At 35.3% G+C, this 17,737-nt stretch overlaps 2 protein-coding genes and 1 pseudogene across 9 annotated transcripts in view; 1 reads left to right on the forward strand and 2 right to left on the reverse strand.

The window, feature by feature from the left end:
• ANGPT2 (angiopoietin 2) overlaps window positions 1-1,876 on the forward strand; it is a 74,427-nt gene extending 72,551 nt beyond the window's left edge. For all 4 annotated transcript variants that reach the window (XM_020985242.2, XM_020985253.2, XM_078149740.1 and 1 more), the window contains one exon: window positions 1,439-1,876. In XM_020985242.2, the coding sequence (XP_020840901.1) occupies window positions 1,439-1,599 (161 nt within the window). In that variant the 3' untranslated portion in view covers window positions 1,600-1,876. The remainder of the gene's footprint in view (window positions 1-1,438) is intronic.
• Window positions 1-17,737, reverse strand: part of MCPH1 (microcephalin 1) — a 334,179-nt gene that overhangs the window by 169,301 nt on the left and 147,141 nt on the right. For 4 of the 5 annotated variants that reach the window (XM_020985229.2, XM_020985208.2, XM_078149738.1 and 1 more), the window contains one exon: window positions 4,784-4,861. In XM_020985229.2, the coding sequence (XP_020840888.1) occupies window positions 4,784-4,861 (78 nt within the window). Of the gene's footprint in view, window positions 1-2,569; window positions 3,625-4,783; window positions 4,862-17,737 lie in introns of those variants that run through there. The other variant, XM_078149739.1, reaches the window with a different exon arrangement.
• LOC144455421 (ATP synthase F(0) complex subunit C2, mitochondrial pseudogene) lies at window positions 16,149-17,441 on the reverse strand (annotated as a pseudogene).

Below are 17,737 nucleotides of genomic sequence, written 5' to 3' on the forward strand. Positions count from 1 at the left end.
TCATTCATCTGTCATTCCTACATTCTTAGTTCAGTTGTCCATTTCATCATTTGCAGGCCACCCACACATTTTGAAATATTCAAGAGAAAAGTATTGTTGAACCTCCAGAGGGGAAAAATATATTTTTTTCACTTAAATGTTAATTAAAGGTCTGAAAATGGAAAGGAAACAGAGGACATTTGGAAGAAGAATAACCAACCCAAGGGAGAAAGTATAGATCTTTTCAGTCTAAAAGTCAAATTCTAATTTCAGCTCTGAACCAAACATGCCCTACGTTAAAATAATTTAGTAAGTTAACACGGTGGAAGTTTTATAGTTGTCATTCAACTGGTTTCAGAAAATGTATATCTACAAATCTGTATATACAAGGCCTGAGTGTTTTATAGGCTTGTGAACCACATACATTAACTCTTTTATCCTAGATCATTAATTCCTATCAAATCAAGTGAATTGTGTTATAATTTAGGGGCCTGATTGATGTAACAGATGACAGTAGCATTAGTAGTTGTAGCAGTAATAGTAGTAGTAGTAGTAGTAATAAACATACATACCAGTAGAACATAAATTCTGATAAGACTTAGCAAGCTGGATAGGTTTCAACTATGGGGCTAGCAATGGTATTGATGGACAAAGTTCAGCATTATTAAGTTAGAAAGGCTTGTCACCAAACGGTTGACTTCCAGGTGATAAATTATTGATGAATTATTTTTCACACAACTCACAAAGACCATCTACTAATAAGCAAGTGTTCTTGATCCTTTTTGTGTCATGGACCCCTTTGGCAGTCTAGTGAGACCTATGGATCCTTCCTTAGAATAAGATTTTTAAATAGTTGAAAGAAACGTTAAATTTCAGTTAAGAGTGGTAAAAATAAAGATTTTCCATATCCAAGTTCATAGACCCCCTGAAATCTATCTATAGACCCCTTCTGGTGGTCAGTGAACCTCTACAACTGTACTAAGGTATAAAGTAGAGTAATTACAATTTTCATTGATGGAATAAGTACCCGTATCCATAAAATTACAAATCTTTGAAGTTTATCTTAAGATTACTTCTCTAGTTTTTCTTTAGCCACATTTCTGCTTTTTTCCCCCCAAATGTTTCCTCTTAATGGGGGGTCTTAAGTTGAGGAATGTAGTAGAAGGGGGTCTTTATATGCACATGGTGGTTTGTTACAAGTTTAGACAATTAGCAGGTGAAAAAAAGGAAACCAATATGGAAAACTTGTAGTAATATTTAATCAATGAAAAATCAAATTCACTAAGACATGCATTGTAACCTATTTTATAATAATAAAAAAAATCTCATTCCAAAATTGTGAAATGTATGTAAAATCAGAGAAGCATTAGCACTTTCCCCTATAGGAAACTTTTGGCTCTTGAAAGAGATGTTTAACATGAATTACTTCCTAATTTTTTTCTGTTTCCACTTCTGATAGGTTGGTGGTTTGATGCCTGTGGTCCTTCCAACTTAAATGGAATGTACTACCCACAGCGGCAGAATACAAACAAGTTTAATGGCATTAAGTGGTACTACTGGAAAGGATCAGGGTACTCTCTCAAAGCCACAACTATGATGATTCGACCAGCAGATTTCTGAATTTTTTGACATTCTCTGTGAACGGCATCGTGTTAGACTTAATTGGCCAAGCATTTAGACACACAGCTGAATTTTATCTCTTTTTCCACCTCAGAAAACATGCACTTGTGCACCAAAGGATCATGTTCTGTACTGCAACACCGTAATATTCATCACTTTAACCTACACTTTTCAACGACTCAACATAAGACCTACAATATGGAAATAATATGGAATGAAACTGATCTGTTGGAAGGACTGTAGAAAATAAATTTATGTTCAAGAGATTATCTAATAACCTAAGGACTCTTCATAGTCATTGGTGTTATGTGTGAGTTTATCAAGTAAATAACTGGAACTGCAATATTCATAAATAACATAGCATCACTAACTTTAAACGTAACACTTTATCATGGAATTCAATTACTCACAAACCTGCAACCCAGATTATTTCGTTTTATGCTGTTTGTAGATTGTGTAAATATCCATAGTTTCATAATTTTACATCATTCCCAGTATTAAAAAGATAAAACTGTCCTTTGTAAAATCCTCTAAAAGCCATTAAAACATGTATCCAGGCATTTCCTCAGAACAAACAGTAGATGGCTAAATTAATATTTAGGGAAGAAGAAAAGAAAACCTCCATTTTTACTCTTTCACTTAGGTGCTTTGAAGGTTATCTTCGAAAAACAGCATATTTACATATGTTGGCTACTTAATTTTAAACACATTTCAGATTTCATACTTTTTGGCCTTACATTTAAAATCCAGATCTTTGATACTTTCATTGTGGTATATATTTAATTACAATTATATGAAAAATACATTATTTTCCTTACCATCTATGAAACAAAATTATCTCAAATAATTAAATATTACTTGCCAAATAAGACAACTGTTTTAGTTTAAATTTTTAAAAAAATTTATTTAGGATCACTCAGCTCTGTATGGTTGTGAAATTAAACTATATGATTATAACTCAAACTAAGAAGAAATGGCTCTTGAGATGGAAGGAAACTCTACATATTTCATAAATAAGAAATTTTACTATCTTTTTTTTTGGGGGGGGTTATTTCAGGTTTTTTCCCCCATCATCTAATAAGGAGTTTTTCAGAGAAAAAGAGAACAGCATATAATTTGTGGTTAAAAAATGGCTTTCATTTAAAACAACCTTTTTCTCAGTGGCTTCAAATTCAATCAAAACCAGTTTCAGTACTATAATTTCATGATGACTTTAACCCCTAAATTATTACTCTATTGAAGAAAAAAATCATTAGAGGCAATAAGATTTTATTTGCCCACTAACAATGAAAAATATTTATTAAGTTTCAAAGCAATTCCCATATTTTTTGCAAGTACTCAACAGGAGTTTTTTTTGGCTAGGCAATGGTGTTAAGTGACTTGCCCAGGGTCACACAGCTAGTAAGTGCTATGTATCTGAGACCAAATTTGAACTCGGGTCCTCTTAAATCCAGGGCCAGTGCTCTATCCACTGCCCCTTAAACAGTAGTTTTTAAAATACAGTTTTATTTTTAGAATTCCAGATATAAACTCTAGGAATCTCTACGATGGACAGACCAGTTGATTCACAGGCAATTTCTACATAGTTTAGACCTTAAGAAAAGTGATTTTGGAAAACGTACTTGGATCCTTATACTGCTACTAAACCTCAATTTACAGAACTATCACTTGTAGCTGCAAGTTCAGAATCAAATCACGGATTGTTTTTTTTCCCTCCATGCATATACTTAAGAAAGTATAGTGGCCAAGCAGCCAAAGAATCTGAGAACACTTAAAAAGGTTTTCTTAATAAGAATTTAATAATAAGTTTATGATGAAAAGTTCAAAGCACATATTATAAGAAAAGCATTTGATAAGAGAAAAAATATTTAATTAAAACAAATTTTTTTAGGCAATTGGGTTTAAGTGACTGGCCCAGGGTCACACAGCTAGTAAGTATCAAGTGTTTGGTCTGAGGTTGGATTTGAACTCAAGTCCTCCGGACTTCAGGGCCAGTGCTGTATCTACTGCACCACCTAGCTGCCCCTGAAAAAAAATATTTAAAAGACTACAATTAACCTAAAGTGTATTTCTGAACCAAATGCAATGATTCGTATGACTGGCAGTGAGTAAGGAAAGCCATGGGGGAAAAGACAAACTTATTATTCGATTTGAATGGAAAGTTTGCAAGAAAATTCCCACAATACTGTGGATTTTAACTTACAAAACACACCATAAGCTTACTCAGGCTACTACAGAAAGTTTAGTGGTATTTTTCCTTTATGCTTCAATTCCTAAAACAGTAATTTAAACAAAAGACACACTCCTGCTGAGAGACATTCCTATTCTATTAAAAATATTTGTAAAGTCAGAAGGAAATCAAAATAATATTCTTAAAACAAAAACAACAAACAACCATGATAACCACAATAGAGCAGAGTTCAACTCTCTTGTTAACTTATCCCATATAGCATACTCAATCAACTGAGTAACAGGGTGAAAGACTTTTCAAAGCTGAGAAAAAACAAAAGCAATTCATCTTCAGAATAGATATCATTTTGGAGATTAAATTGTTGTACATCCTTGTCAACACTTGTGAAAAATAAATCCGCCCTCTGTGCAACCTTACCCTAACATGGTCTTCATATGACTATTAACAGTATTAATTATTCTCTTTAAAAAGTGGATACAGGAATAGTTTTACTGGGAGTTTTGACTCATGGCTGAGTACTGTTCAATGTAGAAATATATGAAATACTTTTAAAATCCTGCAATCCTCCTCCTATAATTCTATCTTCATTCACAGCTTGTACAATCATTGGAAGAAATGAAAATAATAGCAGGAGATAAGATACTACTGCCATTCCAGGCAGATCCAAATATTTTAAACATCTGATTTGCTTCATTTTAAAGAACTCTATAAATTTTCAAGTGCTACATAAATGTTATTGTTATCATTAAAAATAACTTTTGTAGTATTTTATGGGAAATTTTATTCCTAGGTCAGTTTAAAATGCTACTTAATTTTCTGAATGTCCTTAGGAAGAAGGTAGACAACAAATGGGTTAAGCTCTGTGTATATTTTCCAAGTTAGATATACTGCATCCTTACTGAAGGAATTTTATTATTCTTCATCTCTCATTCTGTCACAATCTGGTGAGAAAATCAAATGGCACTCACAGACATAAAATGGCATTAGACTTACTGAAGCTGCAGGGAAGCTGTCTGAAAGTTCATATGGCTCCTCTGAAATCCAATGGCCAAACTCCAAAGACCACAGAACCTACAAATGGAATAGAAAGCAGTTCACTTCTGGCTTTACTGTCCTTTCAGTAAATAATAAAAAGGAGCAGTTTGAAGATATAGGAAAAAAAAGAAACAATAAAATCTGAACAGCAACAGTTATCCATTCCATATCTCTGAAACAGATGTCTATGTGAACACTGGATCACTTTCAAAATAATAATATTGCATAAATATTATAAATTCTAATAAAAATTTGGTTAAGAGTCTCATGGTGACTAAAAATCTCAGTTAGAACACTGCATTGCCAAATGCTAGAAAGTTATATTTTTAGTGAATATGAATGATATCATATTTTGGAAAAATCCTAATAGAGACTCAATTTTCAGAGCCATTTAGAGCTTGACTAAAAGAAAAATTCAGGTTTATTATTATTACTACTAAATGATTCTTAAAGATAAATTAATCAAAATATCATCAATGTAATAATAAAATAATAAGAATCAAAAATAATGATAGAATAAACATCAACCAGGACAGCGGCTCTTATAAATCAGCACCTCTATCTTAAGGAATGGCGAACATTTTCACATTATGGAAAATTCCTATAACGTATTTTATGACCACTTAATGATTTATAAAGGGAAATATGGTCCTAGAGGCATATAATATCCCATAGGCAAGCTTTAATGACTGTTATTATTTTAGCTTGTAGCATTGTTAATGTTTAAAGTTATGTTTTGTTTTAAATTCAACCAAGATATCTGACTCAAAGCAATAAATTCCAGTCAGTGTCTACACACCCTGAAAATAAATATTTTCTTTTATACGCACTAAATATATTACTCTAATCACAGTTAATCTGGCAGAATTAAATTACACTGGTACGACTTATAGAAGAGCCACAATATGTTTTCTTTGCTCATTCAATGCAACAAAGTGTTTTCCAAGATTTCTACAGATGGGGTAATCTAGATATTTTTGTTGAGTTTTCTTCAATGAATTATTCTTAACTATTCCTTTCTAATACTTACTAAGTTCAGAGCCATTTATGTTATACCTGTCAAATTTTAACATCAACCTTTTATGTTTGTTCACTATGTACTCAAGTTTATAATTAACCAGCTTGAATCAGTAATATGGCTTTAAAAAAAGGAAGCACGGATCATGATACTACAATTTACAAATAAAATATGGCATATGCTATGCAAAATTTACAAAATATTTTATATACATCATCTATATTCATTTAGAGAAGGATACATTCCAACCCTGGTTTTCTGATGTTAGGTATAGTGTTCTTTCAATTATATTATGCTTCAAGTCAGTAATGTATTCCTAGAATTTTGATCATGGTCAAATCTCAGTAATAACAGGATTAATCAATGAACAAATATGTCTTGTGAGTCTGTGCAAGTAGGAGCCTACATAAAGCACAATAAGGAATATAATAAAGCATGTTTCCAGCTCTCAAGAGCTAAAAGTCTAATTAGACAGATAGTACATAATCACACAAAAAGTTAATTAAATAATGAAAGGGTACAATTAATAGGCCACATGGCCCTACCTGCATCCATCTTTCCTTCATATCCAGCCTCCCTCAAACCAAATATATAGGAGTTCCCTTCTCCATTATTCTGAAACCTTTGTTTAAAACTATCTTTGGCATTAGAGGGTTAAAGCAAGGTCTTAAAGCATTTGTTAGCTGATCTTTAAGATATCTGAAGATTATCAGAATGACTTTCTCACCTCCATATCATCACCTTAAGATCACTTCCATCTGCATTATCATATTAGATATGATATGAAGTTATTATCTTCTGATCATCTGCAGAAATCTCAATAATAAGAGAATACATGCTCATTTTCTGCAAAGACAACACTCTAACTCTCCAATGCCACAGAAAGTCTAAAAGGGGAAGGCTTCAGGACAATGGAACTCAGGACTTGTAATTTCCTACTTTGTGTAAAGGGGAAGGGAAGGAGAAGGGAAAAGGTCTAATGAGAGAAATGTCTTATCTTGGCTTTAAGAGAATAGTCAAAGATTCAATTTCAAAATTTTATAAATGTTTTGGGAATTTGTATAAGGAATAAATTAAAGTTGGAGAGGTCAAGGAAGGCTTCATAGAGGTGGTAAGGTTTGTAAACAGAGTTGGTGACTTGTGGAGAAGAATTTATAGGCAGTAGGAAATGGCACGAACAAAGTGTTTGGGTAAGGAAACATAAAATATTTCTGGAGAACAGAGGATAGCTCAAATAGGCTAAATAAGAAGGTTTATATAGGACTATGAGAAGATCATAGGACCACAGACATAGAGTTGGAAAGGACAATAGAGGTCACATTGTTCCATTCCCTCATTTTGCTGATGAGGAAACTAAGGCGCAGAGAAGTTAAACAAACTTGTCCAAAAATCATATAGATATTACATAGCAAAACTGAAGTTTGAACCCAGGTTGCTGGACCCCAAACCCAGAGCTCTTTCCATTATATCACACTTTCTCAATTGATATGGCTGGAAAACAAAATACAATGATTGGCTACCATGAGCAAAGGAGTTTGCTTATATACTTTAAAAAATAAAACAAAAAAACAAAACTGGAAAATGGTAAGATGGGTCCAAATAACAAGTGGGCTTTAAATATCAGGTTTGTCTTTATTTGATAAATAAAGACAAAATAGAACTGAATGAAGAGGCAGCTAGGTGGCACAGCTGAAAGAGCACTGGCCTTGGAGTCAGGAGGACCCCAGTTCAAATCCAGCCTTAGACACTTGACATTTACTAGCTAATTAGGAAAAAGCTCTCAATAGAAATTGAAAAGTTGGTAGGAAGGGCAGGTTTCTGGGGAAAGGTGGGTTTAGTTTGTGACAAATTGAGCTTAAGGTGCTGCTGGAACATTCAGCTGAATATTGTTTCTGTAGGTGTCTGAAAGTATGGGACTAGAGTTCAAGGGAGAGACTCGGGTTAGAAATGTAGATTAGATAGTCATTCAAATAGAGTTGACAACTGAAGTCAAGGTTGTAGATGACTTTGAAAAGAGAAAAAGTAGAAGCAAAGAGAAGACCATAAAGAATAGCTATGACAGGAGACTAGATGAGGAAAAAAAAGTATTAGTAAAGGAGTCTGGTAGAAGAATGGCAATACAAAAACTGAGAGCATAAAGAGTAATAGGAATGTGGGATAGCCAACAACATAAAATATTTTAGAAAAGCCAAGGAGCCAGAGTAGGAGAAAAAAGAGCTAGATGAGGAAGAACAGGTATCTATGTAAACACACACATATCCCTATTTATCCATATATATGTATGTATATATTTTAGATATATTAAATATATATGTATACATATGTGTATATATTATGTAGCTCTATATACATACACTAATACATACACACACAGAGAAAACAAGAGAGAGTTTCAGTAGGCATAAAGACATATGGCAACTAGGTATAATCAGGCTTGTCTACATAATATCCAAATAGTGTGATACTTTGTTCTAGGGTGCAATGGCTTGAGTTCCTAAACAAGTATTTAAACTGCTTAGTTGAAAGATAGAAGAGAAAAGGAAATTCTATAGTACTGTCTTCTTTACATTTGGTTCCTGTTCTGTTAGATTTTATACTTGGTGTCTCAAATACATTTAAGGAACCAATAAAGTACTTACATTAAAAAAAAAGCTCAATGTGATTTACTTTTTTCACATATACTATGACAATGTATGTCTTTTCAGAAGCTTATTTAAGTTGCCCAATAAAAAGAAATTGAAAATTCTCAAATCTTATTTTATTTCAGATATGGGTCAAAATGGAAAAAAAAAAGCAATCTTACAGAGTATACTATTAGAAGAGGGTATGGGTCTCGTGATCAATGTGGCATTTGGGTTCATATGTAGTCTACATTAAAATGTCAACTGAAGCTAAACAACTACTAGACGACAATTTGTGTCTTCTGAGTTTGACCCATTTTAAATGTTACAAAAATAAAATTATAGAGCATTTAAAGTTAAAGTTTGAAAGGCAAAACTGTTGAAGATAATTTATACTAGTGACTTAGTAACTAACAAGTTTCGTAATCTGCTTGACAATCCAAATCATTATGTATGAGAAACCGTACTGTTCTATTGCTTTGGGTATTTCCTTTAGATATTAGCAATCTTTAATTTGAAAAGATTGTTGCAAACGGGGAAAATCAGATTTCTAGAATCTGGAAACACAGAAACAGAAAGGCTGGTGTTGAGTAGCAAATGAATTAATGAACTACACACAAATACACACACACTCAGAGACAAATACACATACCCCACACTTCTTTAACCTTTATATGATGCCAACAAAATGTTATGAAATGAAAATGATAGTTTTACTACTTTTGCCATCATCTCATATAGTTAAAAAAGCTGACGAAGTGAAATAATTGTTTCTTCTTTGTTACATAGTTGCCTTATTATCAAACAAATAGATACACTTCATTTTAAGTAAGGAAGGACTAGTGAACAAAAAGGGAAGACTGTCTCTAGTCTAATTTTTATTTTACATATATTGAAACAACATATCACAAACAATTTGAAGAAATGTTTGATCCTTGACAAGCTCCTTATCTTCCTTGTACCTCAGTTTCCTCATTGCTAAATAAAGTTATTGGACTTGATGGCCTCTAAGGTCACTTCCAGCTCTAAGTTTATGGTCCTTTGATGTTATATGTTATTTAAAAAATTTTTTCTCTAAGCACCTCATACAATGCTCTGTACAGAGCAAGCCATAAAAAAATGAATGAATGAATGACTCAATCAATGAACCAATTAGCATTTAAATGCCTAGTGTATTCTAAGCATTATTCCATGGGCTAGGGACACAAAGACAAACATGAAATATCTCCTGTCTTCAACGAGATTATTATGCCAACGGGGAAGATAGCATATATATAAATGGGGAAGACAGCATATACATAAATATAAGGTAACCTAGCTAGGGCGGGGGAAGGAGGGCACTAACCGCTAAGGAGATCAAGAAAGGCCTCATACTGAATGTGGTGCTTGAGTGAAGTTTTGAAGGAAACAAGAGGATTTGAAAAAGGTAGAAATAAGGAAGGAGAACAACTTGGGGATGGAGGAGGACAGTCACTGCAAAGGTACAGAAACAGGAGATGTATGAGGAAGAGCAAGGCCAGTTTGGCTAGAATGTCGAGTATGTAGCGTAATATGCAATAAGCCTGGAGAGGAAGGATGTGATTTGGTTGTAAAGTCCTTTAAGTTCTAAACAGGAGTTTGTATTTGATCATGGAAGTTAAAGTAAGCCACTGGAATTAACTGAGTACAGTGGTGACATGGTTAGACATGCTTTAAGAAAATCACTTTGGCAGCTATGTGGGTTTGTTTGTTTTTGGTGAGGCAATCGGGGTTAAGCGACTTGCCTAGGGTCACACAGCTAGTAAGTATCATGTATCTGAGACCACATTTGAACTCAGGTCCTCATGGCTCCAGGGCCGGTGCTCTATCTACTGCACCACCTAGCTGTCCCTTGGCAGCTATGTAGATGACAGACCAGAATAAGGTAAAACTTGAGGAAGGGAGATTAATTAGAAGGCTATATAATAGTCTAGATGAGAGTCAATAATGACTTAAATGAGGAAAGAGACCCTCTAAGTGGAGAGCAGAGCACCTATACAAGAAAAGAAGAGATAGAAATGACAAAATCTGGCAAGTGACTGGCTATGTTGGGTGAATTAGAATGAAAAGTCAAGGATGACAATGAAGTTCAGAACCTGGGTGGTAGACAGGAAAGGGGTGCCACATGGAAATAGGTCCAGAAGAAGGGATAGTTTTGGCAGAAAGGATATTGAGTTCTATTTTAAACATGCTGAATTTCAGGTAAAATGTCTATGGAACTGGATCTAAGAACATCAGGATTGGATATATAAATCTATGAGGTATCATCATAAAAATGATAATTAAGCCATCAATTTTCACTTATGGAACCGATGAAATCATCAAATGAGAATATGTAAGGAGAATGAGAAACCTGGGACAGAACCCTGGGCATACTACCAATTAGAGACTGTGATATGGATGACAGGTCAGCAAAGAAAAGTGAGAAGTGATCAAACAAATAAAGTAGCTCTCTCTGTATCTAAAAGACAAGTGGCATCTATCTAATTCTTCGGGGCAGGTAGGTGGTGCAGGAAATAGAGTCCGGGGTCTGGAGTGGAAGATTCATTTTCCTGAGTTCAAATCTGGCCTCAGATACTTAGTAGGCTGTGTGACCCTAGGAAAGTCTTTTAACCCTATTTGCTTCAGTTTCCTCATCTATAAAATGAGCTAGAGAAAGAATGGCAAACGACTATGGTATCTGCCAAGAAAATCCCAAAAGGGGTCAGAAAGACTTTGACACAACTTAAAACAAGTAAACAACAACAACTTGGAATGCTCGGGTCTTGGGGTTTTTTTTTTTTTGGCACCAGGCAATTGGGGTTAGGCGACTTGCCTAGGGTCATACAGCTATTGAGAATCATATGTGTGAGGCTGGATTTGAACTCAGGTCCTCCTGCCTCCAGGGCCAGGGCCCTATCTACTGTGCCACCTAGCTGCCCCCAGGTCTTGTTTAATGACCATCCAAAAGTGTAATGGGAGGCACTGGAAGTGTAAATATCATGTGAGGTGACAGTCAGATAATGTGTTGGTAATGCTGCAGAGAAGATTCCTGTATCTATATCTATATATCTATATCTACTTATGTACAAGTTGAACAAGATGAGTTCTGAGGCCTCTTCCCTACTCTGAGAGTATGTGATATTCAAAATAACTAGGGTCCAACTGCAAAGTAGTTTAAGACTAGCTAAAACCCATACAGAATAAACTTTATGGCTAAGTATGAACAGAAGTGAAGTTTTTTTTAAAAAAAGGGATCAAAATAAAGGGGGATAAATTTTTTAAAAAAGATATTTTCTAATAATGGGTTTTGAAACAGGCTGTCAGAAAAAAATAATTAAAAGTCTAGTGTTGATCCATTGATGAACATCCAGTGTATTATGAAAATGGAATATTTCAAACAACTTAACTCATTTAAAAGACCTTTTAACACACTTTGTTCTGGAGTAGCACAATTTTAATCCCTTAATATATAACCATAAATCTAGCCATGAGAATCTGGTCAATTTCACAGTATTTTCAAAGCTTACTTTATTCCTTATTTTACAAGTAAAATACGTTTAGATTGGGGGGAGATGTTTAATCTTTTTTTTAGAATGATGCAGACAGCTTAGATGAGAAACATAGTTATATTTCAACTGTTTTAGGTTGTGGTGTGGATGTTTATCCCTACTCTAGAAGCTGTTCCAAAAGTCTTGAGCTTTAGTAGCTTAAAACTGCACACCAAAATTTTTTGGGACACCATGTGTATTATAAAACAGGTGAACAATAAAATAAATGCTTTGCAAGATGTATTTTATGTATCAAGTGCAATAACAATGAGAGATAATTCTCATTAGGAATTTATATATAATCAGAAAGTGAAAATTCTGAATAAAGTACCCAATTTCTGCTACTAGAAACCAAATAAGTACACTTTTAGTTCTCAGTAAAAGGAACCAAAGCTTTGAAATCAAAGTATTTGGGTTAGAATTTTGCTGTTACTCACCACTCACGTAACCCTAGGCAAAGTAGTTAATTTCTCTATGCCTGTTTGTTCATCTATAAAATCAGCGACTATATTAAGTTATCTTTAAAGTCACTTTCAATTCTAAATTCTATGATACTATGATCTTACTGACTGAGCTAATCACTTACTAAAAGCCAGGTACTATGTTAACCATTGGAGCTATACAGAAAGGCAAAAAACACTGTCCTTGTTCTCAAGGAACCCATATTCTAAAGGACAAGACAACATGTAAAAAACCATAAGTGGAGAGTGATAACATGTAAGAGGACTAGAAAGGTGGGAAGGGGTCAACTTATAAAGGATTTTATATGCCAAAGAGAGAAATTTATATGTGATTTAAAAGGTAATAATGAGCCACTGGAGATTATTAAGGATGATACTACTCAATTTGCTAATCTTCCCTCAAATTTTAGGTACTTAAACCAAATAAACCCTGAAAAGTTGTTAATATTTCTCTTTAATAAGTGCTTATCTTATGAATGATATTCTGTAGGGGAAGCTAGGTGATGTAGTGGATGGAGTTCTGAGCCTGGAGTCGAGAAGACCTGAGTTCAAATACAGCCTAAGACGCTTACTAGCTGTGTGACACTAGGTAAGTTATTAACCTCCATTTGCCTAGTTTCCTCATATGTAAAATAGAGATAATAATAGCATTTAATCTCCCAGGGTTGTTGTGAAGATCAAAAGAGATAATAATTATAAAGCTCTTAGCACAATGCCTGGCATACATTAAGGGTTACATAAATGTTAGCTAATAATTAGTAATTATTATGATAAGAAGCCACAATTTTATTTTTTCTAGAATGTTTTTAAAATAAAAATAGAACTCGATGCCATGTATCTGATGATGACTACCACGAAAGAAAAGAGAAGAAAGCCAAACTTCGGTAGTTAGGTTATTAGGGAAAAAAACTTTAAATTTACTTGCCTCTGTAACCATGGTGGCCATCACCAGATATGTGGCATAGAGTTCTGTTTTTATTTTAAGAGCATTCTAGAGAAGACCTAAATAAGGCTTCTTATCATAGTAATTGCTAATAATTACTAACATTCTGTTGTTTTCTTTCACCTAGGGAAAAAATATTTAAGTCATTCTAAGAAGGATATTAATTGAACAGATCCTTCTTCATCCATCCCCTTAAAAATTGTAATACTCCTCTCCCTACTCCAGCAAGTAGATACACATGTATTCTATAATCTGAAATACAAAATAACCCATCAAAATCCATGGCAAAAGACTAAGGTCTCTATTTTCACTTCCACTAGTTTGTACTTTCTTTGCTAGGCTACAGACACAGGAATAGAGACTGTACTACCATTCTAAATGTAGCCTGACCAATGCAGAACACAAAAAGACTATTATTTCCCTTGTTCTGGACACTCTGCCTTCTTTTAATACACCCAAAGATCATATAGTGACAAAGTGACAAAGTTCTGTTATTATCTCATATGGAGCTTGCATTCCACCAAAAATGCCTCAATCATTTTTCATCCAAACTGTAGTTTAGTGATGCCTCCCTCATGTTATCTTGTGAAGTTGATTTATCTGAACCTAAGAACAGAACTTGAAATTTATGCCTATAATATATCATCTTATTAGTTTTGGCCTACCATTCCACCCTCATATCTTTCTAGTTACTTATCTAGTAAATTAGCCCTCTCAGCTTAGTTGTTTGCAAATTTAATAACCTTATCACCTGTGTCTTTATTCAACTCACTGACAAAAAAATCATGAACAACAGCAGGCCACACACAGACCCTTGAAGCACATCACTAGGGAGCTTCTTCCAATTTTATATTAAATCCTTTAATGATGACTACTCAGGGAAATTAAAACAGTTCCAGACAGATGTACTATTACCTAGCAAAAACAGACCATCTTACCCACAAGGAGAGTACTAGAGTCTCTGACAACAGCTTTGCAGCAATCTAGATACACAATATAATATTCCCCTTTCTAGTCCTCTAATGACTTGTCTATCACCCTGTCAAAAAAGGAAATGAGGTTACTCTAGCATGACATTTATAATTCTAGATCAGGATTATTTTGTCTAGTTCTCTAAGAGATACGGCTTGTTTTAGAATCAGGGTGATTTTTCTCTCAGTAAAGGCTTTTTGAGAAGTATCTCTCAGTCATTTGAAGATCTCTCTTTGCACCTAAATTCCATTACATAGAGTATACTTTTATTTTACTAATCGCTGTCTACTGCTCAGATTTCTGGTTCTTCTCTTAGATACTAATCATTTTGTTTCCTCTGGAAGAGTATAGTTAATTAGCTTCAAGGTGGCACAGTGGATAAAGAGATGGGCTTGAAGTCATTAAAAAAAGAACTATGGCCTCAGACACTTACTAGACATGTGGCCCTAGGCAACTCTGCCTCAATTTTCTCAATTGTAAAATGTGGATATAATAGTACTACTTCAGAAATTTGTTGTGAGGATCAAATGAGAAAATATTTGTAAAGCAACGGATGGCACATAGTAGGCACTTAAAATACATGTTTCCTTCCTTCTTAGTCAATAAACATTTACTAAGTATCTACTATGTGCCAGGCACTGTGCTAAGATATGAGGATTCAAAGAAAGGTAAAAGACAATCCTTGTCCCCAAGGAGCTCACAATCAAATGAGGGTAAGACAATACATAAAAAGAAGCTGAAAAACAGGGAGTGTGTTTGGGGGTAGGGCTAGGGGCAGGGTTAGGCATGATGAAGCCCAGAGGAGTGCAGCTAACTGGGAAATGGAAAAGGTGGCTGCCCTGTGCATTCCTCTCAAGTGAAGGATCTAAGAGGAGCTCTCCACTGTCAATGCTACACCCTCTCCAATCAGAGGGAAGGAGACTTCCAAAGGGCAGGGGGAACTGAGGTGGTGCGAGTTTAAGGGTTGATGTGATCTTGCAGGATATTGATGTTTCTGAGAGCATGAGGTTCAAAATAGTGCAACTAGGTAAGAAATTAAGACAGCTATCCTGGGAAAACTTCTTAAATGGCTGCTTAAACATTAAAAAACCTTAACAACTAAGCTGTGGTCATTTTATTATTAAAATTATGTGTATATATATGTATATATATATATGTATATATATGTATATATGTATGTGTGTGTGTGTATATTTCAAGCTGCAAAAATCTACCTTATCTCGCTCTCTCACACCAAAACCCTCATTATAAACCTTTATGATTAAAACAAATTTTCACATTGGTCATGTCCAAAATAAGTATATTTTATTCTGTACTCTGAATCCTTTACCTCTCTCTCAGGAGGTGGGTAGTTAATCATTAGTCCTCTGGTATCATGGTTGGTTATCACACTGTTCAGAGTTCTTAATTCTTTCAAGTTTGTTTGTCTTTTATGTTTTTGTCAATTTATAAATTGTTCTTCTGATTCTGTTCATTTCATTCTGCATCACTTCATATAAGTCATTCTAGGTGTCTGAAACCATTCTTTGTATCATTTCTTTCCTCTTTTCCTCCCTCCCTCCTTTCCTTCTTTTTTTCCTTCCTCCTCCTCCTCCTCCTCCTTCTTCTTCTTCTCTGTTTCTTTGTTCATGCCTCTGTGTCTGTCTGGCTGTCTCTCCAGTTTATTCCTATAGTATTTATTTAGCTTTCCCTAGGGCTGCCAGAGGACATAGAAAGAGAGGTACACACAGTAGATGAGACAAAGAAGGCCCAGGAGAAGAAGGAACATTGGCGAGTAGAAACAGCTCCTTCACATGGTGAAGAGGAAGGGGAAGGCCACTATCAGGCAGAAGAGCCAAAAGGCTTTTGACAAAGGGCATAAGCCAGGCATAGCATAGAAGAGTTGCTGCTTCAGAGAGGGGTTCACAGCATAATCAATAATGAGAATTACACATACAGTCCTGAATTCAGCTTCAGAGCCAGCCACTCCCACAGCGGCTGCCCCAAATCCAGTGAACTTGGCTACTATGTCAGTGTCCCATGAATGGCACTAATTTGGAAGCCACATCTAGGAACAAGTAAGGTTAGAGGACCTAAAGCTGCCAGGATGCTAAGGTTCTCGTCTGTTTGAACCTCTGCTCATTTTTTTAAGCACCACTGCAGGCAAAGGTTGTCTCACTAGCTGAAAGCTGCTCTTCACAAGGGCAGTGGTAGAAATAAACCTGGTACAGATGTACATTCTCAGGGGGCAAAGGGCAAAGCAAAAGGGATGCCTGCAGAACAAAGAAGATAGCCCTTTAATCATTTCTTTCAGTAAGCATAAGTATTTCATTGCATCTAAATACCATAAATTGTTCAACCATTCCCCATATTATGGGCACCCTTCAGATTCCTATTCTTTGCCACCTCAAAAAAGAGCTATAGCTATTTTTGGATATACTTAAGAGTTTCTTTTGGTGAGGGCTAATTCCTCCTTCGGGGCAGCTAGGTGGTACAGTGGACACAGCACTAAACCTAGAGTCATGAAGACCTGAATTCAAATCTGTTCTCAGACACTTACTAGCCACACGAACCTGTGCAGTTACTTAACCCTGTTTGCCTGAATTTCTTTACCTGTGAAATGATCTGGAGAAGGAAAATGGCAAACCCACTCCAAGATCTTTACCAAGAAAACCTCAAACGGGGTCACAAAGAGTAGTACATTACTGAAATAACTATACAACAATCCCTCTTTTAATCTACCCATTTCCCCCTTTTGCCCTTACCTTAACCCTATTTCCCTGTTTAATAAAATGTAGTTTTGTACCCAGTTTTCAGAGTTTGTGTGTGTTCTTCATTCCTTTGACCAGTTCACATGAGAGTGAGGTCCATACCCTGGAAAAACATTTTGGCAAGCTGTGGGTAATCGAGGAGCCTCAATCCCATCTGGGAGTTAGGGAGGTGTCTACCCCAAGCACGTGAAGATTTTCCCAACCAGAATGGTAGATGAGAACAATATGCTCCAAAGGCCATGAAGGCAACTGAAGTAGGCACTGTGGAGTGTTCAGAAGTTGGTTAGATGCCAAAGATGCCATGGTCATCCACTACAGCCCAAGCCACTGCCAGCGTTCTTGACTTTTGTCTTGTCACTGGAATCCCAACTCTACCTCATTTAAATCCAATTTATGCATGAGTCAAAATACATCACCCCTACCATTTTACCATTTTTACATACCTCACAGTCCTCTGGTGACAGGTAAGTGACAAAGTGTCAGTTATGGATACACTGGGAGCTATAGTCACAACTCTGCACACAGATAGCCCAGGCTATAGGGCCATCTCACTGGACTGAAGCAACAATAGGATTTGACAGTCCTCTGAGCAACTGAGC

This window comes from Phascolarctos cinereus, unplaced genomic scaffold (genome assembly GCF_003287225.1).
Source record: "Phascolarctos cinereus isolate Bilbo 61053 unplaced genomic scaffold, phaCin_HiC Scaffold_2;HRSCAF=192, whole genome shotgun sequence".
In the NCBI taxonomy this organism is placed as follows: domain Eukaryota; kingdom Metazoa; phylum Chordata; class Mammalia; order Diprotodontia; family Phascolarctidae; genus Phascolarctos; species Phascolarctos cinereus.